Source organism: Aspergillus japonicus (genome assembly GCF_003184785.1).
Source record: "Aspergillus japonicus CBS 114.51 unplaced genomic scaffold BO86scaffold_42, whole genome shotgun sequence".
NCBI classification, from domain to species: domain Eukaryota; kingdom Fungi; phylum Ascomycota; class Eurotiomycetes; order Eurotiales; family Aspergillaceae; genus Aspergillus; species Aspergillus japonicus.
This window is the reverse complement of record NW_020291679.1, coordinates 116127-140011: the sequence shown is the minus strand read 5'-3', so window position 1 is coordinate 140011 and position 23885 is coordinate 116127. Positions and strand designations below refer to the sequence as shown.

Sequence of the window (23885 nt, the reverse complement as noted above, 5' to 3'; positions counted from 1 at the left end):
CTACGAATCTTAATCCAGGTCTCACACACTTGTGGTGCTTGCGCCCCGGTCCGCTCAAGTCGCGTGAAACCGACCCTGCCTCTCTCCTGGACTGTGGTTGTGTGGTTGTTTGGTTGTGTGTGTGGCATTAGACGGTGCCTGTTGCGGACTAAGTGTGGAGTCCCACTGCTGAAACGAGGCCATTCGCAATACGTACCACGATAACGACCGCGATCACCGTTAGACTCTCATCTCACCTCCCCCACCCACTCCTGGCTTTTCTAGCGACAAACTCACTCCCAGTGTCTGTCGCATTGACTTGAAGCCTGCTTATCGAGACTCCAACAACCTGTGACGACTCTGTATCCTCTTCGCGCGTCGGGAATCTACTTCCGCTATCCCACTTGACTCCACCATCTCAACCTTCGGCTCCCTGCGATTAATGCAGCTACTGCCTCAGATCTTCATCGTACCGCCTCGCTACCTTTGCTGGGGCTATGCCCTCACTCGTTCAGAACATCGACCCCTCTCCGATACCACAAGGCGCAATCATGGAATCATCCGCTGCAGATAAGAAGCGCAACAAGCTTGGATATCATCGTACCTCTGTCGCGTGCGGTAAGCTCAGCTCTCCTTTAATGTATGTCATTCAAAGCCGTTGAACTTATCATCACCACCCCAGTGCACTGTCGACGACGGAAGATCCGATGCCTTCTTGCCGCGGATGATGCTCAGGGACGATGCGAAAACTGCATCCGACTGCGAAAAGAGTGCCAATTCTTCCCCGTTGATCAGCAGCCCCCCATCGAGAAGAAATCGCGCCCGAGTTCCCGGTTGGAAACGGCATCGACAGATCCTTCGACAGCCTCGTCTTCGCCTCCAACCCTCACTGGCGATCAAACAGAGGCGTACTTCCCTTACCAGTCAATGGCATTGGGTGCGAATACCGACGTATCGGGGTTCAACGCTGCTGTCTTCCCCGGCAATCCGATGGCGACGTTTGCTCCTGGTTTGTGGATCTCTCATGAAGCGGGAGTTTGATGAACTAACGCACTCACAGAGCGCAGTGTTCCTTCTTCCGAATTCGCGCCGCATCCGTCCATCGACCCTTCTACTGTGGCCTGGGATGAGTTCACAACGATTCCCGATCAACAGATGCTAGCCTCCATGGCCGTGGGCAAGACCATGATGAACGTACCTGCTAATGTCTGGGCCCCTACGCCGGGCCAAATGGCCCCAATGCCGACCGCGTCCCCTCTACCGGCCACTCCGACAGTCCCGTCGCAAAACCCAGCACTCAATGCTGCACCCACGTACGCAATGCAACCCGATGGATCGGTGTGGCAGGTCGCCCCCACGCGATCAATGACGTTCCCTGCGCAACCGACCGATATGGCTGCACCTTATCCCAACCCCGCTCAGTTCGTGCAGCCGCTCCCCGCGGATCTCAAACGCAGAATGACCAGCCCGGCGCAATCGTTCCCCGGCGTTCCGATGAACCCTCAGAGTCCTCCTTCCGCCGATCTTCAAGGGACCCCGGTATCTGTGTCTTATCCTGGCCAGCCAGGGACGATGGGATATCCTGGCTGGCAGGATGTCAACGCCATGTCTCCCATGAGCGTGGTGCAGTATCCGATGTACGCTGGCGATCCTGTGCAACAAGCGGGCTTTGGTAGTCCACCGCCGATGGGACATCCAGGTCCAGGACAATCTCCGCAATGACGAAGCAGCTGATAATGGGCAATTACGAGACATTCCCAAGCAGAATTTTCCAAACTCTACAGTGGCATAATACCCCGGGCGACGCATTGCATACTTTTCGTTTCTTCTCCGTCTGATTCCAACCATGCATACAGCTTTACAATACCAGGCTGCTTGTTAGCGGGCGCAAAGGATCTTGGGCGGTACATTTATTTCAATTCTACCCACGAGACCCCATTTTCTTCCATTTCCGGTTATTTCACTCCTGTCCTCCTTGCTGCTGGACAGAAGCTTCATCTCTCTACCATTTTCTCACCTCGGCTTCCTCTTCGAGTGTTCATATTTAGCGTTGGATATCCATGGCGTGCGTCACGAGCTATGTGTTAAGTCACCAGCGGGACGGGTGTCTGATTATCTTTTGACATTTTGTTGTGTACTTGTTTTCGGCGTTCAGTGGATCTTGGGCCAAGCCGTTTTGGACCTGGATCGGTGGGTTGGGATCTGTCAGAACGGCATGACCGATAGACTGTTGTTCGACATGAAGATCATGGAACATAGAGGCGTCCTACCATTCTGCACCGGCTCGACATACTACCTAGCCACTTTCTTTGCTTGTGATGTTGTTTTTATTTCGTTCTGGTTGCGATTCCCCGAATAGATGGATTGGGTGGCTGGCTGGCTGGTTGAGGGCCGAGGGCTTTGCTGTATTTGACTTGCGAGCATTTAGACTAATGTTGATACGTCCTTTTTGTGCATGGCTAATTGTTGTAGACTGAGTCGATCCAATTTATGATAAGAGGATTGAGTCTACTTCCCAGTGCCCGTTACAACGCTCATTCTCTACCTGGCCTCTGCTTCACACCCAGACAACGGGAAAGTAGACACTTTCACAAATAAGCCTCGAACATTGAACCCCGAGGGCGAGGGAGCGTGAGGATTTGGAAACTATGAGTAGCGTGATTCCAGTGTACACATGCATTGCCAGTTCTCATGATAGTCACCTGTATTGTACTGCACTCGCCTCTAGGTAGTCCCATTCCTGTCAAACTCCCACCTCTACGGATCATGATAACAAGTACTGAATACAATTAAGGCTGAAAGGAACCCCAAATGACCATGTTTCAAGGACCGTCGGAGAGTCTTGCTCCCCATTAGCAAGCATATTTCCCAGCGCTCCACGAAAAAGGAAAACAAAGTATCCAACTTCGACGCAATGGTGGTACAGCTTCCCCTGTAGGTGAGTACTGTTTTCGTGTGTTGGTCCGTATCCAAGAATCCAATGACTGGATGGTAACAATGATAGGATGATCACTTTGGACAATGTAAGCAAGAAGTGACCTCTTACGGGAGCGAGTGACGAGGTTGAAGAAAGGTAGGTACCGTATATAATGTATAAAACAGAACAAACACCAACAGCACGTGCCAGGCGAGCCATCTGGCAAACACTCTCGCCTTCCATCACTTCCACACCTACACCAACCACCCCAGCCAGGATCACAACACCCCCCTTCATCAAACCAAAGACAAGCACAAGACACAAACTGTCAAATCCAGATTCATAATCATATTAATCATCATCATCATCATCCACAATCAAGACCAAAACACCTACACATCCACCAACTCCCTAAGCGTCGCCTCCAAGAACGCCCGCTGCTCCCCCAACGCCCCGCGAATCGCATCGACATCGAAGCATCGCCGCGCGTGCTGCTCCCGTAGCTTCTTCAGCTGCGCACGCACCCGCTCCTCGAGGTTTTCCAGCCGGTACAGCGCATACTGGCTGTACAGCTCGGGCAGCTCGCTGATGCCCCGCAGGCTGGTCAGGACGGTCTCGTCCTTGACCAGCGGGCTCTTGGGCCGGAACGCGGTCACCATGCTGATGCGCTCGCGGCCGCCGATCGCCTTCAGCGCTTGGTGCTCGATGTACCGGCCTTGCATGACGACGGCTGTGCCCTATCCCACGAGGTAGGTTAGCATGAGGGGATGTGATGAGGTGGAGATAGATGCTTTGATTGGAATGATTAATAGTGAAGGGGACGAGAGCGGCGACGCACCATCAGCGGACCCCGGAATTTCAACACCTCCCCGTTGGCCGTCTTCACCGCGGTCTCGCCGCCGACCATTCCCTCGCAGTCGGAGAGCATCGTCACGCATACGAAGGGGTAGCTGTCGTGGTGCCAGGCGAAGGCGGGCACGCTGTCGTCGTCTGTGTCGTCGGTGGACCTAGACTTGGTTGACTCGGCGGCGGCGTCGTTGACGGACACGTTGACGTGGCCGATGTCCACGTCCATCGCGGGCACAAGCTCGATCCCTGCGACGCGGGAGATGGTGGCCAGCAGCTCGGGGCTGTGCCAGGCGTTGAAGATGAAGGGGGCACGTCTTGGAGATTTGGGTTAGCCTGTTTTGTCCGGTTTGAAGTTGCGCTAGGGGACTCTTACTGGGGCCCGTATCCTCGGATCATGTTCGTCGCAAAGCTGGAGGCATACTGGCAGTCGCGGAGCACAGGCTCGCTGAAGATTTCGGCTCGAATCTGCTGGACGGCTTCTGGTGTGAAGAGGGGGAAGGGTTCGGAGAGCGCAGTCGGCGAAATACCCGCGCCTTCGAAGCCGAGGTCCTTCATCATGAAGACCTTCCTGGGCGTGGCAGTTGCCAGATGCTTGGTGGCGTCGAAGTCCACTTTTTCGACGGCGCGGGCTCGCTGGATGATGGACTCGGGGATCTGTTTGGTGGGTCGTGTGGCGCGCAATGTGGTTGAGGCGATCACGGTGGGTGGCGCGACGGGAGCCTGGATGGCAATGGGAGCTGGCACAGCGGCGGCGGCCATTTTGGTTGCTGGTGTTTGAATCTTTTTGGGGATGAGAGTGGAGATGGGTCTATGTTTGATGATGTCGATGGTCCATGATTGAAGAGGCCTTTATACCAGCATCACCATCCTGTGTTCACCAGTCCATCCCACCACTACGTGGAAGGTCTCCCACAAACGTTCAATAATCCGCTGTGGTTCAAGTGGGAGGCATAATGTTCAACTAGACACACACCCTTAACCAGACGGCGCGTGGGAGTACCGAAAAAGGATAGGAACCCGGGGCTCCATCATGAATGCCTTAGGAGGCAAACCATCCTCGCTCGAATCAGGGGAGAGCTCGCGACGTATGAGTAATCGATCATCCGATCTCTGTCCGACTGGCTAATGAGTATAAGATACATCCGCAGGGCTTGCCTCCAGCCGAACATCGTGTTTTCACGACTGAAATCTCTGCAAGGCCCTGACAACTGCGCCCCTGTCTCCTTTGCCAATTCTTCGCCAGTGACGACATGCTACATGAACAAGGACCAATACTGGGCGTAAGTGACGCGCCCTTATCTCGCACTACGTGAGGGGCCAATGATGTCTGCTTACTCGGTATCTTAGTCTGCTCTCGGTCTGATAAGAGGCCTCGATAAGTCTCACGAACGATGCTGCGAGCGCACAGTGTGGCAAACACATTGGCAGAAGTCGATCAATGGCCAATGAACTCAGGCGCAAGGCCGATATGCTTATTCCATGCCGGGTACGGAGTACATGACAATGCACACCGGGATCAGCCTGGAAGAGATTGCTCGCTTTGGTGTTTCGTTGCGATTCATGACAGATTGAAATTGAATTCCCCGGCCGGGTAGAGATAAGCTAACGCTATAAAGGGGTTTGTATACCCCATACAATACGTACCTGCACGGATCCCCCGACCTGTCATTTTCAACCCTCCCCGCCAACCATGACACCCCCCACGCAGCATCGTCCTGTAGACGAAGAAAAAGGCAAATCGGCCGCCCAAAGCGACGTGTATGCTGCCGGTTCCGACATTGAACCCGGATCCATTATCCCACCCGATGCCCATGGATTGCAGCGTCGCCTGGATAACCGCCAGATCCAGCTGATTGCGATTGGCGGCTCGATTGGGACTGCGGTGTTCGTCAGCATCGGCACAGCCCTCACCAAATCCGGCCCGGCCAGTCTGCTGATCGCGTACATTATCTACAGCTGCATGCTGTCGCTGGTGAACAACTGCATCGCCGAGATGTCCACGTACATGCCCGTTGGCGGAGGTTTCATCCGTCTGGCGGGCCGGTGGGTGGACGACGCCTTCGGGTTCATGGCCGGGTGGAATTTCTTCTTCTACGAAGCACTACTAATCCCCTTCGAGATCACGGCCTTGACCGAGGTGCTGGCCTTCTGGAGCGATCGCATTCCCACAGCGGCCATCTGCGTGGCGTGCATTGTACTATATGCGTAAGTCGCTTCCCACACGCGACATCGATTAGGAATTCGAAGCCCAAATACGATTTATCTTGCTCATATCTCATCAGATCCCTTAACGTCCTCGCAGTCCGCGCCTACGGAGAGGCCGAATTCTGGCTCTCCGGCGGCAAGGTGATACTATTCTTTGTCTTGTTTCTGTTCACCTTCATCACGATGGTGGGCGGCAACCCGCAGGGCGATGCCTACGGATTCCGGTACTGGAACACGCCCGGCGCGTTCGCGACGCATCTTGCGACGGGGGCGCTGGGCCGGTTCGAAGGGTTCCTGGCGGCGCTGTGGGCGGCGTCGTTCGCGTGCGTGGGGCCGGAGTACATCTCGATGGTGGCGGCGGAGAGCAAGCACCCGCGGCGGTACATCAAGAACGCGTTCCAGACGGTGTACTGGCGATTCGGAGTGTTCTTCATTGGGAGCGCGCTCTGTGTCGGGGTGGTGGTGGCGTACAACGACGCGAGCCTGGTGGCGATCACGACGGGGGCGTCGGCGGGGGCGGGGTCGGCGTCGGCGTCTCCCTACGTGATCGCGATGGGCAACCTGGGGGTCAGCGTGCTGCCGCACATCGTCAACGCGCTGCTAGTGACCAGCATCTTCTCGGCGGGCAACACCTACACCTACACGGCGACGCGGGTGCTGCACGGGCTGGCCGTCGAGGGCCGCGCCCCGCGCATCTTCCGGCGCTGCACGCGCCACGGCGTCCCCATCTACTGCTTCGGCCTTGTTATGCTGTTCCCCTTCCTGTCCTTCCTGCAGCTCTCCAACAACACCGCCACCGTCCTCAGCTGGATCATCAACCTGACCACCTCCGCCGGCGTGATCAACTATATCGTCATGACCACCACGTACATCTGCTTCTACCGCGCGTGTCAGGCCCAAAGCTTCGACCGCGCCCAGCTGCCGTATCGGGGGTGGTTCCAGCCCTGGAGCGCCTACATCGGCCTGGTCTGGATGGTGTGCGTGGTGACGTGCTACGGGTACAGCAGCTTCATGCCCTGGAGCGCGGCGGACTTTGTCACGTACTACACGATGGTGATCGTGGCGCCCGCGCTGTTCCTGGGGTGGAAGCTATTAAAGCAGACGAAATTTGTCCGGCCGCAGGAGGTGGATCTGGTCTGGGAGGCGCCGGCCATTACGGCGTACGAGGCGGAGTTGGAGCTCACGCAGCCGGCGGTGGGATTCTGGGAGGAGGTGATGCAGCCTTTGCGGGGGCTTTGGTCTGCAAGACAAAAGAAGTGAGTGTGATACGAATCAGGAATGAAAATCCAGCCGAAGGCTTTGTTTGTCAAAGTGCAGTCAGTGCAGCTGGAAATGCGGGGTAAATCGCCCGCTTATTTTTAGTTTCCTTGTTGGGAGTAAATAGCGATAGCACATCCACCCAAAAGCAAGAAATGTATGATAACACTTCCCCCTCACGCCTCACGCCTTATCTAGGCTAACAGACTAGTGACGAGTGACTAGTAAGTTAACTACTGCTATCACACATAAACAGGGGAGGGGGATTTCTTTCCCCATATGTCTTAACATGAGAAAACACCCCTTCCTTCCCTTTGCCACCCGCCCCTAAACCTCCCCGAACAATCACATCTAAACGGAATACGCAAATGGAAGACTCAAACCCAGCCGCGCCACCAATTTGGCCCACGCAAATACCACCCCCCCCAAAAGGGAAGAATAAACGCCAAGCTCCGAAGTCCCGCACGGGATGTGAAAGCTGTAAGAAGCGACGGGTGCGTTCTCGCTTTCTTTGCCTCACAGGGTGCATGGGGAACGGAAACTGATGCTGAGGGGGGATACAGCGACGATGCGATGAGCGCAAGCCTGGGTGTTATGAGTGTCAGCGACGGAAGCAGACGTGTCCGGGGTATACTCGGCCGTTTATTCGGTGGGGGGTGGAGGGGAGAAAGAGGAGGAAGGGGGTTGCTGGGGAGATTGAGAGGGGCGATGGGGCTGTGACTTTCCCCGTGGCTATGGCTTCGCCTGTGGCTGGGGGTAGGTTTGGGGTCTCTGGGGAGGGAGCGGTGGAGGTGCCCGTCTCTGGGGTGCAGGGCGAGAGACTTTCGTTGACTAGAGAGTTGGAGAGAGATGAAAGAGGTGATGCTCAGGAGGATCCCATTGATTTGGATATTGGGCTTCTGGCGGGATTGGAAGATGTGGATGGTGGTGGTCTGGCTGACCCCCTCCCAGCACCAACTCCTCTGGCGCTGCACGAGGCACTCGCTATACCGGGGCTGCCGTCTGCCCGCATTCAACCCCAGATAGACAACCTGGAGAGTCTCCGGCGACGACTCACAGAGACTTCAGTACCCTCATTCCTGGTGCATCTCCCCGCCCTGCTGGTGGAATACTACTTCGACTACGTCTGCGCCATGTGGTCGTCGTTCGACTCGGACCTCAACCCCTTCCGCACTAACATCGCGCGCCTCTGGAGCCAGAACGCCCCCATCTACTACGCCATCCAGAGCATGGCCGCCGCCTCGCTGGCCGGCGACTTCCCCGGAATGCGCGCCGTGGGCGCCCAGATGCAGCGGCGGGCCATCCACGCCCTGCAGGAGGCGATGGCGCTGTCACCGACGCTGAACGACGAGAGTCTGTTCTATGGGTTGTTGATGGTCGGGTCGACTACCGCGTGGCACAACGGGGCGGACCTGGGGTTGCCCTATCTCCAGGCCGCGCGGCGGTTCCTCGTGCGGCAGAGTCGCCGCGAGAGAAACACATCTCCAACCCCGAGCTCGGATCCGGAGGCCCTCGCCCAGCAGTACCCATTCTTCAAGCAGTGTCTCCTCTACTGGAACATGCTAGCCGCGTTCGTCGCGCAGGATATCTCGGATGTCGGAGTTACCGACAGCGACAGCGACAGCGACCACCATCTACCGATCTACGTGGTCAACGGCCAAACCCTCCTGCACCCATGGACAGGACCACTGCCCACTGCCCTGCAGTATTTCTATCAGATCGCGCGCCTCATCCGCTCTGCACGCCACGCGACACTCCTCACCATGACCACATCCCCCATCCCCCAGCAACCAAGCCCCCATCTCCCCTACGCCACCACTACCCACCCAAATTCTCCCCACGAGAAAGCTCAAACCCTCGAAACCGAGCTCCTCACCTTCGACGTCGACGGCATAGGCCACCACCTCCCGACAGGCGACACCAACACTCCAGCAAACCACTTCACCATCCTCGCCGACGCCTACCGCTGCGTTGCCCTGCTGCAGATCTACCACGCCTTTCCCGCCATCCTAGTCTCGAGGCTTCAAACCCAGCAACATCACAACCACGACCACCCAGAAACAAACACAAATGCACCCCCCCTCCCCTTCCCAACAGCCCCCACCCTACCCCCCCGACAATTCCGACGCCACCTCGCCCTCCACATCATCGCCTTACTAGAATCCCTCCCCGTCACCTCCGGGACGAGGGTCATGCAACCCGTCCTCCTGGCCGCGACGGCGGGCAGTCTGGTGTTTTCGAGAGGAACGCCGCTGGGGGTGGCGGCGGACGCGTGGGCGCCGTTCGACGCCGTGGACGTGGAGGTCGCGCAGGCGCGGCGGCACGTGAGCGCGCGGCTAGCGGATCTCACCAGGATTCTACCGCGGCCGCCGCTGGAGCGGGTGGGGGATTTGGTGCGGGAGGTGTGGAGGCGGGCGGATGGCGGGGGGGAGCAGGAGGCGTTTTGGTTGGATGTTATGATGGAGAGGCGGTTGGAGACTATTATGGGATAGGATTTAGTTTGCGTGGGAGTATAGTGGGGATGATTAGGTGAGCTTGGTTGGTTTGTGATGTGCAGGATGGTAGTGGTGGGTGCTATGGGGTAGTGGGTATAGATTGTGACATCGGTGGTGCTGATATATGATGAATGAACATCGAGTAGAGTCACTGCGATAGACCGTATTGTACTGACTTCTATGATGGTTCTGTGTCTACAAGCTCCCCCTCAGGTGTTGAGGCCGATCCCGTCGCACCCCATCCCACAAAACATAACCATAGATGAAGTGAATGAACACCCTCCTGAAAGCACTTATCTCCCCTCCATCCTATGGTACCTCTAACCTATCTTTCCACATGCACCTGATTACCCCTCACCTCAAACCTAGATCGGAACCCGCCTACTCAGCATTAACACCCACCCCCCCCTATCTCCAGAATCCACCCCAGCGAGCCCCCGGCAGCGCATTCTTTACCCGATCAGGCAATCCAACCCGCCCCGCCCTAGTCTGGTCCCGAGGATCAGCAGACTTTTGACCGTACTGTACATAGTACATCCCTCCTCTGCAAGTGAAGCACCAAGACCAACTCAAGCTGCAGCTGCAGCGGCCTGCAGCTTGTCAACCCGAACCAGAGGAAACGCTGCGCTACCCATCACGCCCACTAATGCTTCTACTGAGAGTTTCAAGGTTAGTTTCCCATGTCTCCGGGATGGGAGCAGAGAAACACTGTGGGGTTAGGTGCAGTCCGAGACCCGGGGGTTTGAGGACCTGAACGGGGAAAAAGTTCCCTTTTTGGGGGTTGGGGATGGGATTCCCTCCCATGGAAGGTAGAAGGGGGTGGACGGGGGGGGGGGGGGATTGTTTGGTGATGAATCAATGCATTGGAGTAAACTACTTTTGAGTATGGCAACTCGACCATGTCAGATGAATTGAGTATGAGGGTTGAATTCGTGTTGAGAACTCTAAGTTATAGTATGATGGGGATGGAAGGGCGTTGGAGATATACTAGATAAGTTTGGATTGGATGGACGATACATAGAATAGGCAGAAGACGCATGGAGCCTTACTATAGTATTCCCCAATACTGCAATTGTGAAAGCTGAAGACGCCAGAATCTATAATCACCAAACCACCTAAACACAAAAGAGACGAAAAAACTACAACACCGCCCTCCCCCTCCCCCCCAGCGCCCGAACCACCTCCTCCGCCCCCTTCTCCCCAGACCACAACGCCCCCTCCATATACCCCTTCCAGACCGCACTATACTCCGTCCCCACGAAATGCACATTCCCCACCGCCCTCCCATACACCTCTTCGTACTGCGTCAAATGCCCCAGCGCCGTGATCGGCGCCAACGCGCCCCGACTATACCGCTCATGCTGCCAGATCTGATCGAACATCTCGATCGGCCGCCACACCTCGGACGATTCATCCTGCCCAAAGACCCGGGCCAGCTGCTTCAGCACCGCCGCCCGCCGCTCGTGCGGCAGCAGCCGGCTCCACGCCCTCCCCGGGGCCCCGTTCACAAAGCACGTCAGCGAGAAGTGCCGCTTCGCGTCGACGGAGGTGTCCCGCGCCAAGATGACGGGCCCCGCGTAGCTGGCGAAATACCCGTTGAAGTGCTGGGCCCGCCACCAGGGGGTGTCGTAACAGATGATGGCCTTGTTGTAGTCGCCGAGCACCGTGGCGTCCGTGACGGCGCGGACGGCCGGGGGTAACGGAGGCGTGATGGTGAGTTCCTTGTACATGGTGCTGGGGAGGGAGAGGATGAGCTTGCGGGCTGTGTAGGATTTGGTGGTGGAGGTGGTGACGGTGACGTGGGCGGAGTGGTCGTGGATGGCGTGGACGGGGGTCGCGAGGTGGATGTTTTGGTGGCCGATTAGGGCTGCGAGCCGGGTGGCGATGGTTTGGGCGCCTTTGCGGATTCCGGAGAGCGGAGGTCAGTGGGGGACCTCCCAACGGAAAATGTAGAATCGGGTAATTGATCTGATAAGGGGCTTTGAAGGACAGGCTCACCATCCTGAAAGCGTAAATACTGTCCCCCCGACGCATCGTCCGCCCGCACAACCAACAACCCCCGGTTGCGACGACAGTAGTCGATGAACCACCCCGCCGACTCCTCGCTGGCCTCGACCCCGTGCATCACCTGCGCCCACAGGTTCACCATCTGGATGACTTTGGGCAGAGCCCCGAGGTTGCGCACGTACTCCTCCAAAGTGATGCGATCGTCCTCGGCGGAGACGGGCCCCGGTTTGAGCGATTCGGCCTGGATGTGGTCGCGGACATGCTCCAGGCTCTTCTTCTCTTCTTCGCTGAACTGTTTGACCAGCTTGTCAGCATTCCATTCACCCCCGAGGCTGGGCACCTCACCTCCGGCGTCACGCCGAACGGAAAGAGAAACCGCTCCTCCCCGCTCGGCTCCATCACCGCCTGGCCCGCCAGCCGCTGCTGGACAACCTTCATCCCAAACCGCTGCGCATACGCCCACACCCGCGGCTGCAGGGTGTCGTTGATCCAGGCGGCGCCGAGCTCGACGCACCCCCGGCCGGAGGCCAGCGGCACGCTCCAGACCTTGCCGCCGACGCGGTCGCGGGCTTCGAGGACGAGCGTTGAGAGCCCGGCTTGCTGGGCGGAGTAGGCCGCTTGGAGGCCGCTGAAGCCGGCGCCGATGATAATCACGTCGTACATTATGGGGGTTTACCAGTAAAGATGGGAGTGTGGGGATTGGGAAATGTGGTTGGGTTGAGAGCCAGGGTTAGCGAGCTTCATTTATACGTGACAGTGTTGCATGGTATGATTTTAGCAGTGGTAGCAGCGGAAAGTTGGCCAAGAGAGGAAGTAGTACGAGCTGGAGCTCTGCAGCTCAGCTCAGCTCTCACTGTCACCTCCCGACCTGGCTTAGGGCTGGCTCTCATAGTTGTTACCGGATTGAGAGGTCCTCACCTGACTCAGGGCTGCAGTGTGCTGCATGCATTTGGGATTCTCTTGCTGCAGTATGTCCGGAAGACCTACCGGTGAGTTCAAGTCCAAGAACGAAGACCTTTTTGTATGACATCATGCTGTTACCTACCATCTCATCTCATTCCATTGACAGTAACTATTTATCTAGTATCATCACGCCGCCGCTCGGCCCGCTTCCGTGCCAAGACCTAGTATACTACGGTGTGCATGAATCGTCGCCAACATACAGTCTTGTATATCGCCATGTTGTCCAGTTGGTGAATGACCGCATCAATCCTAGAACAATAATAATCAATGCAAGAAATATTGAGATTGTCACCCCAAGTCTTCCCCACATACAAGGGTGGAGCAGCGGACAGATAACGCCGCGGTGACTTCAGGCAAACAATGCAAACATGATGCTCCAGCTTATGCACGCATAATTTCAACGACTGACTTTCCTTGCAGGCACAACGCTTTCCATTCATATCCATTACCCCGTGCAACAGAGATGAACGCGCCACAGAATATCATACTAGAAAACACAACGACACAACGGCAGGTGTCGATCGCAAGAATAGCTCGAACAGCGTGATCAAAAGCCGTCCTCACCGCGGGAAAGTCCAACCGGTCCATCAGGAGAATATATCTCCCCTTCATCCCCACGCAACCATCACCAAAGCTATTCCAAACACCCCTCACCTCAAATCTTCTTGCTAATCATAACAGCATCCTGGACAGAATCAAGACAACCAACCTCCTGCCCGTTCACCAAAGTATACGGCAACGTGCGACTCTCATACCGCAGCACGCGTCCCTCCACCTCATGCACCCCCTCCTCCATCCACCGCGCATACGCCGTTGCCCCTTCCATCCCGACATTATCCGCCACCACAAGCGCGCCCTCCCGCAGCAGCCCCAGCCGCTCCGCGACCAGCAAATCCGGCAGATACCGGTCGCCCCAGTGGTCCACAAACAGCAGATCCACGGCCGCGTCTTCTGCCTCCAGCTCCCGCGCCACCTGGGCCAACGAGTCCGCCGCCTCGCCCACAAGCACCCGCACCACATCCCCCAGCCCCGCGAACTCGATGAGTGACTGTGCTACCGCCGCGTATGCGGCGTTGCACTCGAGGCTGTAGTACCGCGGTGCATGGGTACCGGCGGGGGTGGCGCGGCGCAGCTCGGCGGCGAACTGGATGGCGGAGTAGCCGATGTAGCCGCCGAGCTCGACCATGACGCTCGGGGAGGAGGAGCGGATGAGCGCGACGATGGGCTGGCTGCGCTCGGGGCCGATGGTCATCATGCAGTGGTTGTGGGCGGTGGCCCACTGGTCGATTTCGGTCAGGATGGCGGCCGGGTGGTTGCGGAGGTCGGCGGCGTTCGGGTGCTGGAGGATGTGGGCTTGGAGGGCTTGTTCGCGGCCGTCCTTTGGGAGTTAGTTTCTGGTGATGGGGGTTGGAGGGAGCGGGGCGTACGCACGCCGTGCCAGATGGTGGGGGGTTCGGTGGTCATTGTTTGTATTGATGGGGGTTCTGGGGAATGGTGGGATGGTGAAGCTTGGTCTCTGATGGGTTGAAGAACGTGAAGAACTGGTCTTATATACTTGCGATCTTTGATCTCTTCTCTTCGTGAAATTGATCTTATCAGATTGAAACCGCTGTCTCCGAGGTATACACCGAGATGCGGGGATAGAGTCGGCCTCGGGATCCACGAGGGCCGAGCTTGCTGGTAAAGCCGAGACAAGTCCGAGTTGCTCCGGCAGCAGAGAAAGGATCATGTTAGATAGCTGGTTGGAGCTTTTTCCGAAGCTGGAACCCACGCTGTGTAAAGCTAGATTCGAAAGGGCACCTCAAGATACTGTCTTGTGCTGCACTGCTGCCAGCGGAACTGTAGCTAAAGTCCTATGAGTTCAAGTGGGGGATGTGAATTTCCTCCACAGCTGAATCTTAGGAATGAAGTCCCGCCCCAGACTATGACTTTTCTGCATTTTAGAAACAGAAAGAACCGACACTAAGTGCTTTAAGAACATCGCATAACCTTAGCAGGCGGTCACGAGTAATCAATAACTAGACTACCCGATCAACCTGCTCACAATACAGATTCCCCAGCTTCATCAGTTACAGTACCCCTTCTCCCGCCCCCACAGTCCCTGGGCTGCAACATCCCATGAATCACGTGGAATATTTATCCCCCAGTCCCTTCTCCCTAACACTGGCAGTAGTGCCCGAAAAATCAGATCCACCATATAGCGGTCCGCGTGCCCGCCCTTCAATATCCTCGACCCCCATCTTCGATGACGCCCTACCGCACCCACCCCTTCATCAACACCACGCAAAACAATCAATGACATCCCAATGACACCCCCCACCCCCCAGCAAGAACAAAAAAGAAATTCCCCCCGTACTGGGGTTCGAACCCAGGTCTGAAGCAGGAAACCGTTAGGTGACCCACAACCGTCGTCTCCATCTAGACCATACGGGGTGTTTGTTGCGAGAGACAGCACTTGCCGGGCCTATATGATTGGTCTCGTTACGCTTTTTGCCTTGGTTTTGCTGCACCACGCGGTAGTTTGGGTGTCTTGGGTATTTACTAGTGATGGTAAAGGGGTTTAGATGAGTTTATTTGGATTTTTGGGATCGCTGGGATGTGGTTTGGTGGAGGTGGCTTACTCCGCCTGGAGTTTGTGGATAGGGAGCTGAAATTTGATGGCCTACGGATGGTTATCTTGATTTGAATTCTCAGGATTATGCTTAAACGCTATGTATCTTGAGGACTATCTCAGGAGTGAGCACAGTGGCTTGGTTGTGTGGCTGTTGCACCTCCAATTCCTGTGAAGCCTCGCACGGTTGGCAGGCTCGTCAGCTGACCGGGGGCTTGGAGAGAGCAGGTGCGGTATTGACCGTGGACAACTTGGTGGGTTGAGATCTGCATCCCCGCATCTTCGAGACCATGCACTTGTTGTAAATATGGTAAGGATATATTTAATTTAGTAGTATAAGCTATATGCTACTAATGCCCTAGTTTCTATAAAAAAGAATTATATAGAGAAAAACATCGGTTCAACTCCCCAAGTTGCGACCAGCAAGTCGCCGACTTCTGAACTCCACACCAACAAGCGATCAACAATAAGCACACTGCTTCCTGCCAGCCCATTGCTGCAAGGTTCGTTCCCATCATAGTTCCACGACAGTTGATCGCAGCCCGACTAAGATGATTCCACACACCGAAAGACATTCAGGCGCGTCTCGGAGAGGACGGTCACGCACAACTCTGGAAAGCCGTGGGCCATGAGCATTTTGATGATCTTCCTGTCGACACGTGGGGAAGAACGTGGATGATGGAGGAAACCAGACTACGTGAGGCTGTCTGAGGAACCAGCGAAGAGCCACCGGCATGGGCAGTGCGCGGCAGGCTGGCCTACCGAGGCCGCAGCGCTGTCAACACTTTCCTCCCTGTCGTTTCTTGTGAGAGACATGTCGGCTTAAGAAGGCTAAGAGGATCAAAGGCTCCTGCGCATTGAGATTGTCCGCTGCGGCAGTCAAGCCTTGCAATCGGCGCTCGGGGTAAGCTCCATGCGAAGCCCGGCCAGATTCAATCTCGTCATCCTTGCCTCAGCTAGCCAAACAAGACATGCCAGGCAGCCTTATCTGGTCTGCGTATGCAACTTCAAGGGAAGCGTACAGTGTCCTGGTGAACTGTGGCCACCAGAGCCATTCGTGCCCGCTTGGTTCGATCACCGCTTCTCAGTTCCCTAGCATCCTCTGCCGCGAGCCTCCAGTTCACACTCGACCTCGGTGTGAACTGTAAGAATGAACAAGACAAAGATCAAACCAGCCAAGAATTCCGTTCATGGGGCAAAGCTGGAAGAGGAAGGCGCGAAGGGCCTTCGCTCTGGCATATGTAATACAAAGTGCCACGGAGGACTAAGTGATAGGACGCAGGCGAACTAGCTAAGCTAGCTAAGTTCATCTGAGGGCAGTAAGAGCCGGCTGACTGCAAGGAGGCGAAGAACCCCCCGCTTGGAGGATGCAATCGAAGCTCGCCCCGAGTTTCCATGATCCTCGCTGCAGTGAAGCCCGCAAGAGCGAGGTAGTGATGGCATTCGAGTCGCTATTCCTTCGGAAACGGCGTGCCTCAGGTGAAAGAAGAGTGGGTTCAGATCAGGAGCTCAATACCGGCGGCCCATGGCCTCGCCTCCCGGAACAGACATATCGTCAATGGGGGCCACGCAATGCTCCCGTGGAGCGTTACTTCCTGGGGCAGCCGGCGCCGCAATGATTAGGGGCTGAAGCTGAGCGCCCCCCCGGCGTCCCGCCCAAGCAGTTGATGACCGGGCAGATTGTAAGATCGATTGATCGCAAGCGTGAGTGCTGTCTCTTTACCATCGTAGGTTCTCGCATCAGGGCTCGCTCCATGAGCGAGTAAGCAAGCCACAATCTTCCAATCACACGAGCTAATGCTCAGCGACAATGGCGTTTCGACCCCTGCATTGATGTCGGCTCCATGCTCCAGGAGGGCTTCGACTGCCTCATCTCCATGGGTCATCACGGCATACGAGAGCGCCGTGCTCAAGCAGAAACCTGACCCTCGCCTCGGTGCCACAGTAGGTAGCGTACTGCAGAGCTGTTCGCCCCCATCTCAGGATGACCGTATCGATGTGCCGGTCGGATCGTGGGAGATCACGGGCTATCTCAATGTGGCCATTACCGGCACGTGGCCGCACCAAAGTCGTCATCGACACCACTCAAATCTGACTGACATTCCCGTCGAGGGCTTGTATCCAGAATTTCACAGGTAGGTTTTCCAAACTTTGAACAAGCAGAAAAATGCAGCTCTTTCCTGAATGCTCTACCTCTGGTCGGTTGCGATAGAACATGACAGGCGGAGAAGTAGACCACACAAGTTACCGCGGCAAATCATTCGACTAAGAGCAGGCCCCTATCAAGGGTTTCTTCAATACAAGACGAGACACCGCTTTCTGATGTCTTCGTCGTTTCGGTAGCATATGCTGAATACCAGAATTTGCACGGTAATTGGCCGTCGGGTGGACGGTAATAGCTGAGGGCCGTGTAAAAGGCAGGCTAGAGAGGTTGACCGAGGGAAGGGAGCGTTCAGCGCAGTATCAGAAGCCCACTGCTCGACCTTCTCAATCTCTGCGTTGGACTCCCCTTTGATCCTTTTCGTCTTTTTTTTCTCTTTAAGCTTTTGTGATAGTATTGGATGGCAAGGTGAGATTCTGCGAAAGGCCCGCTGTTTTCTTGCCTAACAGGAGGCGCATTCTGAAACGGATTTCAAGTCTGGAGTCTGTCGTATGACGACAAATTAGTGAGGCGCCAACGAAGATCGTTCCTGTTACGTACACTGCTTAAGGGCGACTCATGCTCCTCCGCCTGCTGCTGCTGATGATGCCTATGATGGTTCGCTCCATCAGCCGCACGTTTCATGATGCTGCACCACTCGCCGCGCACATAGCAAGGGACTTTGAGCTTGCCAAACGAGTTTAATCGCCTTGATCCACGGGTGACCAGATGCCTCGAAGACAGCGTTGATGTTCTTGAGGATCCCCTCTGCTAGCTGACCGGGTGCACCATTATGACACACCGATTCGCCTTCATCACCGCGCAGAAATCCCAGCACTTGACCCACTCATGAAGGTCTGCACTGTGGTCTCTGCGATATCTTCTGTCGAGTGTGCTGAGCGCCGAGCTGTCCACCACAAGTGCAAGTGCATCCCGAGGTATTGGAATCAGCCAATCGACCTAACGCAGACGATGCGCGGCGGAGGATTAGCTCCCCCCAGGCGGTGGTCGACGATCCAAGAAGCTTGTCTGGTTCAATGGGGGATGTAACCATCGAAGCTCAGTGCAGCCCCGCCAAGGTCTCCGGCGAGGCTAGGTGGAAACAGGGGCTCCTTGTTATAAGGCACCCACCACCGATTCCATTGGTCCAAGCTCTCGCTGTAAACTTCAAGTCGAAGGTAAAGACCGGCTCCTCCGGATAGGTGTCATCGTAGGATTGAGCCATCCCAAAGACCAGGGTGTCCTCGTCCAGGCTCTCGTCGGGCCAGAGTTCTCGATAGCACTGAACCAGAGATCCCGCAAGCCAGCCCACATTACGTGTCGATATCGGTGATGATCTTATAGAACAACTTAGAAAGTGAATAGGCTAGGTGAAGAAGGAAGCTTACATTGCCAGCTTGGGATTTGACTTCATCGCATCCTGCAGGAGCCAAGCGAGGCGTGTTGCACGGAGTCGTCGTTAACAGTGAGCGGCACAACATCGTCGTCACTGCAAATAATGGAATTCTCTCAGTCCTCGCTGTCGCCGGCGCTCTCGGGATCATTATTATCATCACCGAAGCGTTCCGAAGCGCTAGGACAGCACTCCTCTGCTTCGTCAAAGGATGCATCATCCTCCCGTCCACTCGGAATCTCCTTCTTCTTCTTCGTAACCGGAGGAGGATTCAAAACTGGATGAACAGTGGTTAAGTTTTATAAAGAGCTCGACCAGCTGTGACATTGGCCTTCCGTTGCCGGTACAACTGGACTTGGTTGATGATCACTCAGCAGACTGTCCTTCCCAGTAACCCTCGACCCGGGTACCTAGTTGTCGATCAGTAGCTTCTGTATTATTGAAAGTAGGGATATCCATTGAAACATTCGAGATAGTTGTTGGGAGTTGCCGCTGAGCATGACGAAATACTCCCTCCGAGGCAAAGCTTTATCCAGCCGATCACGCCAGTGAGATAGCGCCCGATATACTAACCTGACAGCTCAGATTCACCAGCATGTCCGCAGACTATTTGAAGAAAAGATCACTTGTCAGGATGTATGTGATAAGTGTGGCGATGGGCTATGCCTTCTGCAGATGATTGACGATTTCTGCATGGTGTTCCGGCGGTGTGGTCCTCTCGGTATCTTCGTCTGGGGTTGCTGTCTCTCCATACTTTTGCTCATCGTATCTCGCTTGTATGTCTGGAAAGATTACAGCCTGCGTCCCCTTTGACTCGCGCGAGTGGTCCAATGAGTACCAAGGTTCATATAAGCTGTGGTGGTCGAGTCTCCCCCAGACACCCATCGGACATCTTCTCCGCTGCGATCAGAGGAACGATAAAGCGTTCTGCGAAGGGCCACAAAGGCGAGTAGCGCAACTGTCGATATCGAGCTGGAGGCCGTGATCACGCAACCGGTTGCCTTGTAAACGTGCTGGACATATTTGCCCGGGAAGGGAGGCTGCGAAAAATGGTATCAAGCTGCATCAGGGGGATGTCGAAGTCCAGCTGCTCGCCCACCATAATCTCCCGCGCTATGGCAACTTTCGCCCCGAAGGATCCCTCCCTACGTATCGGTCATACTGCCAAGGTATGTAAGACCGTCTTTGCCGGGATATCGCAGGCGATCGGGCAGACACAGAGATAATGAATGTAGTTTCTGACCGCCAGGGTGAGATCCGTGTTGGGCACTAGCAGTGATGATCTTGACCATGCTAGAAGTCCATTCATGGAGGCAAAGAAGGATGGGGAAGGCCCGCAGGGCCTTAACTCTGAGTTATGTACATACATAGCGCCATGAGCGCCTGGTGCAGCTATGGCTGGCCAAATGACGGGCCGTCAAGGAGCCTGTCTATCCGATTCGGCTCTCCTTGCTTCCAGAACGGGACGAAGGAGGCTGAGCAGCACGCGGAGGGTGTAGATTCCCCTGCAGGAAGGAAGGCTTTTGCACTTGGCCGCGAGCTGGCGCAAATGACAGAGCGACAGTGAAAAAGGGGGGGAGGGATGGTTGCATCTCCGGTTCTTCGCCGCATTTCGGGACAAGGACCAGGCTGTCGAGGCCGGAGGTGATGACGGGGTGTAAACTGCGCATTGGTCCACCACGATGGGGCAAGTGTCCAGGTACCTGGGGGTCACTGGCTCGGAAGGTGTAGGCAGTCGGAGAGTCGTCACGCCCGTGCCGGCTGAGGTAGTGGCTGTATAACAGCCTGGCTTTCCATTCCGGTCAGGACCATCCATCCAGCAGGGCATTTTCCTGCTGTGCCGCGTTGTAGAAAAGTCAGACTGCGAGTAAGGCAGAGAGACAAGTGGCTACAGAACATGTCCGGGTGGCGGCCTATCAGACTGTCCACCTGCGGCCACGACCATCCACCCGCCAGTGCCTGTTCCTGCTGTCCTGCGCTGTTCAGGTGGCATATTGCGCGTACAGCGGGGGAAAGCATATACCCAGATGATGCCGTCTTTGTAGACGAGAGTCTTGTAGAGGAAGAAGGTGTTGGGCTTCATGGTCTCCATGAAGCTTCGGAGCTCAGACCATGCACTTCCGCGCTCTGATCCCCTCGCCAGTTACATCTCCAGGAACCTTGGCTATCGGGAAGTACTGAGATCCGGTTCCTGAGGAATGAGAGCGCGGTCTCCACGTATCACCACAACTGCATCGCGCAGTCAACCCGTGAGATGGTATTAAGGGGTCGGAAGGTTGCTGCCTCGCTCCTTACACTGTAGAGGAGTCATCGGGCATTGGCATCGTGAATGACCAGGACGATTGCCAGGCTCGGTTCCTCCTCGGGGTCCCGGTTGCCTCAGAATAGCACCATGTCTCGAGCCTCGCCCGACGAGACCCCTGATGCGAAAGGTTAGTGGTATCTGTACGCACTGGACACCGCCCTTGCTCCACCATTACTCCGCGCTGTGTGCACATAATCCTTGAATGTGATGAATGCGACAAACCTTCCCAACGACGATCGAGGAAGTGGCACAACACAGTGACTTGCTCAAGGGGATACTGTATTCAAGCGTCTGGGTACAGTACACCACCATGAAAAACGCATTGAGCAAGCCCCAGCTCTGAATGCACCGCCCAGTCTGAAGTCCATCATGAGTCGGGTGAAGGTAGAGACTGCCTTCTTCCCCGAGAGTCAACTCCATGCAATACAGCAATTGGCGTGCCCGCTGCGCAGATACCCGAGATTCTGCATTTCGTGCAGCTAAATCTGGTCGGAGGGCCATCAGCGTCGGACTCTGGCTGGAAGATCACGCATTCATCGTGGTGCATCCCGCCACACTTTGAGCAACGCCAGGACAGGCCGTCCTGCACTGGGCGCCGGGGGCCCTTGGCCACGGCTCTGAGACTGATTGCTTCTCTTGGATAGCCTCACAGAAAAGAGCACGCAGGCCTAGTAGTCCAGCAATAGCTGTAGGCAGGACTATTGAGCCTCCTGTGTTGCTGAAATCCGGGGGTTTCAGTCTTGCACGCGGGTTCCATCCGGTAGATTTCCTCAAAGTTGAAGATTTCCAGATCCGCAACTCGGACATGTAAGAAGGTCCCTGGTGAGAGCCCATGGTTAAGAGCGGCTCTGAATACTGAGACAGTGTGCGAGGTGATTTGCTGATACCGTGAGTGAAGACATACTTCATGAGAGATAGAGTGTTTGCCAAGATTCCATCAACACCTGCCCCTTCGCCCGAACCATAATTCACATTCTGGAGCCGATTGTCCCAGGTCGGACGATGCCTCATGATTCTTGACTGGCTGCTCAGAAGCCTTGTCAGATATAGTCTCGCGCGTGTGGTGGTGAGGAGAGAATCACGAGCGTGGACTGAATAGTAAATTGGCGTAGAAATCATCCGATCTTCCGTGAAGCTTAGTCTCTGCCTAAACGGCTTCGAAACAATGATGGAAGGCCAGGCGGAATCAGTAAAAGCTTGAGTTTGATTTTTGGAACGACGGCAGGGTTCTAGTTGGGGTCGACACCGAAATCGTCTGCCTATAGACTTCGTCCCGTTGACGCCAGGTCAAACCCTGCGGATGCTGCGAACAAAACAATAAGCCTGGACCGAGACATTGCTATCCTCTCGAATGAACACGGTGAAATAGGCGTTGGCGACGCGCACTCCTGTAACCACATAGATTGGGCGACGGCCGCCGATAACCAGTGTCCAGGTACCGCCCTTGGGACTGCCGGCACCTCCAGAATCTCATCCAAGAGCCTGCAACTGAGGTTGCGGTCAAAGGCCCACACTTCGTGCTCCGCTGTTCGAAGCCTGCGGATAGCAGACGGGGGAGATGTGTGATACACGAAATGGTACACTCCGCGAGCCGAGACTCTTTGTATCAGGGCTCGGACTTCCGTTACCTCATTGGAATTCGCACAGCGATGTTCCTCGTGCCTGAGCCCCGGCTACTCTTCAAGGCCCAACGAGAGGTAAGACGCCTGGCAGCGAGATTGTGGCGTGGCTGCCCGATCGAACGGGTCGTGACCGTGGTAGGAGAGAGGAGGTTCGTAGCATCGAAGAGAGTTATTTCGTGTGAGAGGAGGGAAAGGAGACGTATGGGTCCTTCAAGTCGAATGCCATTGAGGCCGATGGCTTGGCCTCGAGGGCGTGTCAGTATGGCCTGCAGTTTGAAAGCAAAGCCTTCATAGTTGGTCGGGCAGACTGTTTGCGGACAAGATGTGCGATCGAAACAAATGAGTGAGGAGCGGATAAGAGGACGTCGGCCACCTCGTCAAGGTAGATGCCTATGCGCTAATACCTCACGACTTATTGGAGAAAGGTCTCCCCCAGACACGCACCGATGCGGACCAGCCCTTGCAGTCCGAGACGTTGCACCGCCCGATCCCGTGCGAAATACTGCTGTGCCGTGCGAGTGATTTCCCCTGCTCCTTGAACCTACTCATCATGGCTTCGGCGCGCAACCAGCACAGCTGCATTGAATCAGCGCTGGAAGTCAAGCGCCAGGAGCCATGGGCCGGGTGCAGAGAAAGAAGACTCGTGCGGAACGCTGCACCACTGGGACTTGGAAGCTATGGCAAGTTCACAGACGGAGTGACTTGGACCTTTCCCATTTCGAATGGTCTCTATAGCATGAGTGTCCCGTTTGTCGCCAAGTATGCCTTTCTGGTAGGTTTCGGATCTTCGGAAGTGCAACAGTGCATACCTGCCGTATACGATAATGTCAGCCCGTGAAGTAGGTCTATCAGCGGAGATGCAGCGGCACGCGGTTTGACGGGCTGCGAACTAGTGTACTCCAGTAGCGAAGCATTTATAAAGCCAAGCCTGAATGACCACGTGAATCCGAGGCTTGGCAAAGGTGCGCGCACTCCAATCGCAAGGTCCATCCGAAGAAGAGAGAGGCTTTGAGGACCTCAGATGCCGTTCATTCCGTGGTGTTGAACCGCGCAGCTGGCCCAGGAAGGGCGAATGGTTGAGGGTAGCGTGACAGGGAGCTTAGTGTCTACCCGGGTGTGGCCACTGGCGGTAGTTGTCGGTG

The 23885-nt window shown here is 55.8% G+C and overlaps 9 protein-coding genes and 1 pseudogene across 10 annotated transcripts; 4 read left to right on the top strand and 6 right to left on the bottom strand.

The window, feature by feature from the left end:
* Positions 1-530: 530 nt before the first annotated feature.
* Positions 531-1701, top strand: BO86DRAFT_401562 (putative C6 finger domain protein; the record flags this gene model as incomplete). The annotated part of the gene is made up of 3 exons (XM_025673786.1): positions 531-597; positions 662-988; positions 1040-1701. 3 exons carry the CDS (start codon positions 531-533, stop codon positions 1699-1701), a joined length of 1056 nt encoding a protein of 351 aa, XP_025525642.1.
* A 1374-nt stretch (positions 1702-3075) lies between these two features.
* BO86DRAFT_366223 (uncharacterized protein) lies at positions 3076-4881 on the bottom strand. Its single transcript, XM_025670090.1, has 3 exons — positions 4119-4881; positions 3735-4059; positions 3076-3633 (listed from the first exon to the last, which is right to left on the bottom strand). Exons 1-3 carry the CDS (start codon positions 4502-4504, stop codon positions 3289-3291), a joined length of 1056 nt encoding a protein of 351 aa, XP_025525641.1. The 5' UTR covers positions 4505-4881; the 3' UTR covers positions 3076-3288.
* A 554-nt stretch (positions 4882-5435) lies between these two features.
* BO86DRAFT_317797 (amino acid transporter) lies at positions 5436-7210 on the top strand (the record flags this gene model as incomplete). Its single annotated transcript, XM_025668186.1, has 2 exons — positions 5436-5950; positions 6028-7210. 2 exons carry the CDS (start codon positions 5436-5438, stop codon positions 7208-7210), a joined length of 1698 nt encoding a protein of 565 aa, XP_025525640.1.
* A 365-nt stretch (positions 7211-7575) lies between these two features.
* On the top strand, positions 7576-9699 carry BO86DRAFT_317852 (Zn(II)2Cys6 transcription factor; the record flags this gene model as incomplete). Its single annotated transcript, XM_025668189.1, has 3 exons — positions 7576-7701; positions 7771-7890; positions 7987-9699. 3 exons carry the CDS (start codon positions 7576-7578, stop codon positions 9697-9699), a joined length of 1959 nt encoding a protein of 652 aa, XP_025525639.1.
* A 1142-nt stretch (positions 9700-10841) lies between these two features.
* BO86DRAFT_317799 (flavin monoamine oxidase family protein) lies at positions 10842-12372 on the bottom strand (the record flags this gene model as incomplete). Its single annotated transcript, XM_025668187.1, has 3 exons — positions 10842-11599; positions 11701-12001; positions 12055-12372. The coding sequence occupies 3 exons, from the start codon at positions 12370-12372 to the stop codon at positions 10842-10844; spliced, it is 1377 nt and encodes a 458-aa protein (XP_025525638.1).
* Positions 12373-13099: 727 nt separating this feature from the next.
* BO86DRAFT_390796 (O-methyltransferase) lies at positions 13100-14070 on the bottom strand. The gene has a single exon (XM_025672473.1). The coding sequence runs from the start codon at positions 13922-13924 to the stop codon at positions 13328-13330; it is 597 nt and encodes a 198-aa protein (XP_025525637.1). The 5' UTR covers positions 13925-14070; the 3' UTR covers positions 13100-13327.
* Positions 14071-15019: 949 nt separating this feature from the next.
* On the bottom strand, positions 15020-15105 carry BO86DRAFT_t200 (annotated as a pseudogene). The gene has a single exon. The product of its transcript is annotated as a tRNA-OTHER (tRNA).
* Positions 15106-20246: 5141 nt separating this feature from the next.
* On the bottom strand, positions 20247-20899 carry BO86DRAFT_401556 (uncharacterized protein; the record flags this gene model as incomplete). The annotated part of the gene is made up of 2 exons (XM_025673785.1): positions 20247-20601; positions 20709-20899. 2 exons carry the CDS (start codon positions 20897-20899, stop codon positions 20247-20249), a joined length of 546 nt encoding a protein of 181 aa, XP_025525636.1.
* A 579-nt stretch (positions 20900-21478) lies between these two features.
* BO86DRAFT_146262 (uncharacterized protein) lies at positions 21479-22277 on the bottom strand. Its single transcript, XM_025666259.1, has one exon. The coding sequence runs from the start codon at positions 22238-22240 to the stop codon at positions 21647-21649; it is 594 nt and encodes a 197-aa protein (XP_025525635.1). The 5' UTR covers positions 22241-22277; the 3' UTR covers positions 21479-21646.
* A 418-nt stretch (positions 22278-22695) lies between these two features.
* BO86DRAFT_401555 (uncharacterized protein) lies at positions 22696-23581 on the top strand (the record flags this gene model as incomplete). The annotated part of the gene is made up of 2 exons (XM_025673784.1): positions 22696-22818; positions 23180-23581. The coding sequence occupies 2 exons, from the start codon at positions 22696-22698 to the stop codon at positions 23579-23581; spliced, it is 525 nt and encodes a 174-aa protein (XP_025525634.1).
* Between the last annotated feature and the right edge of the window lie 304 nt (positions 23582-23885).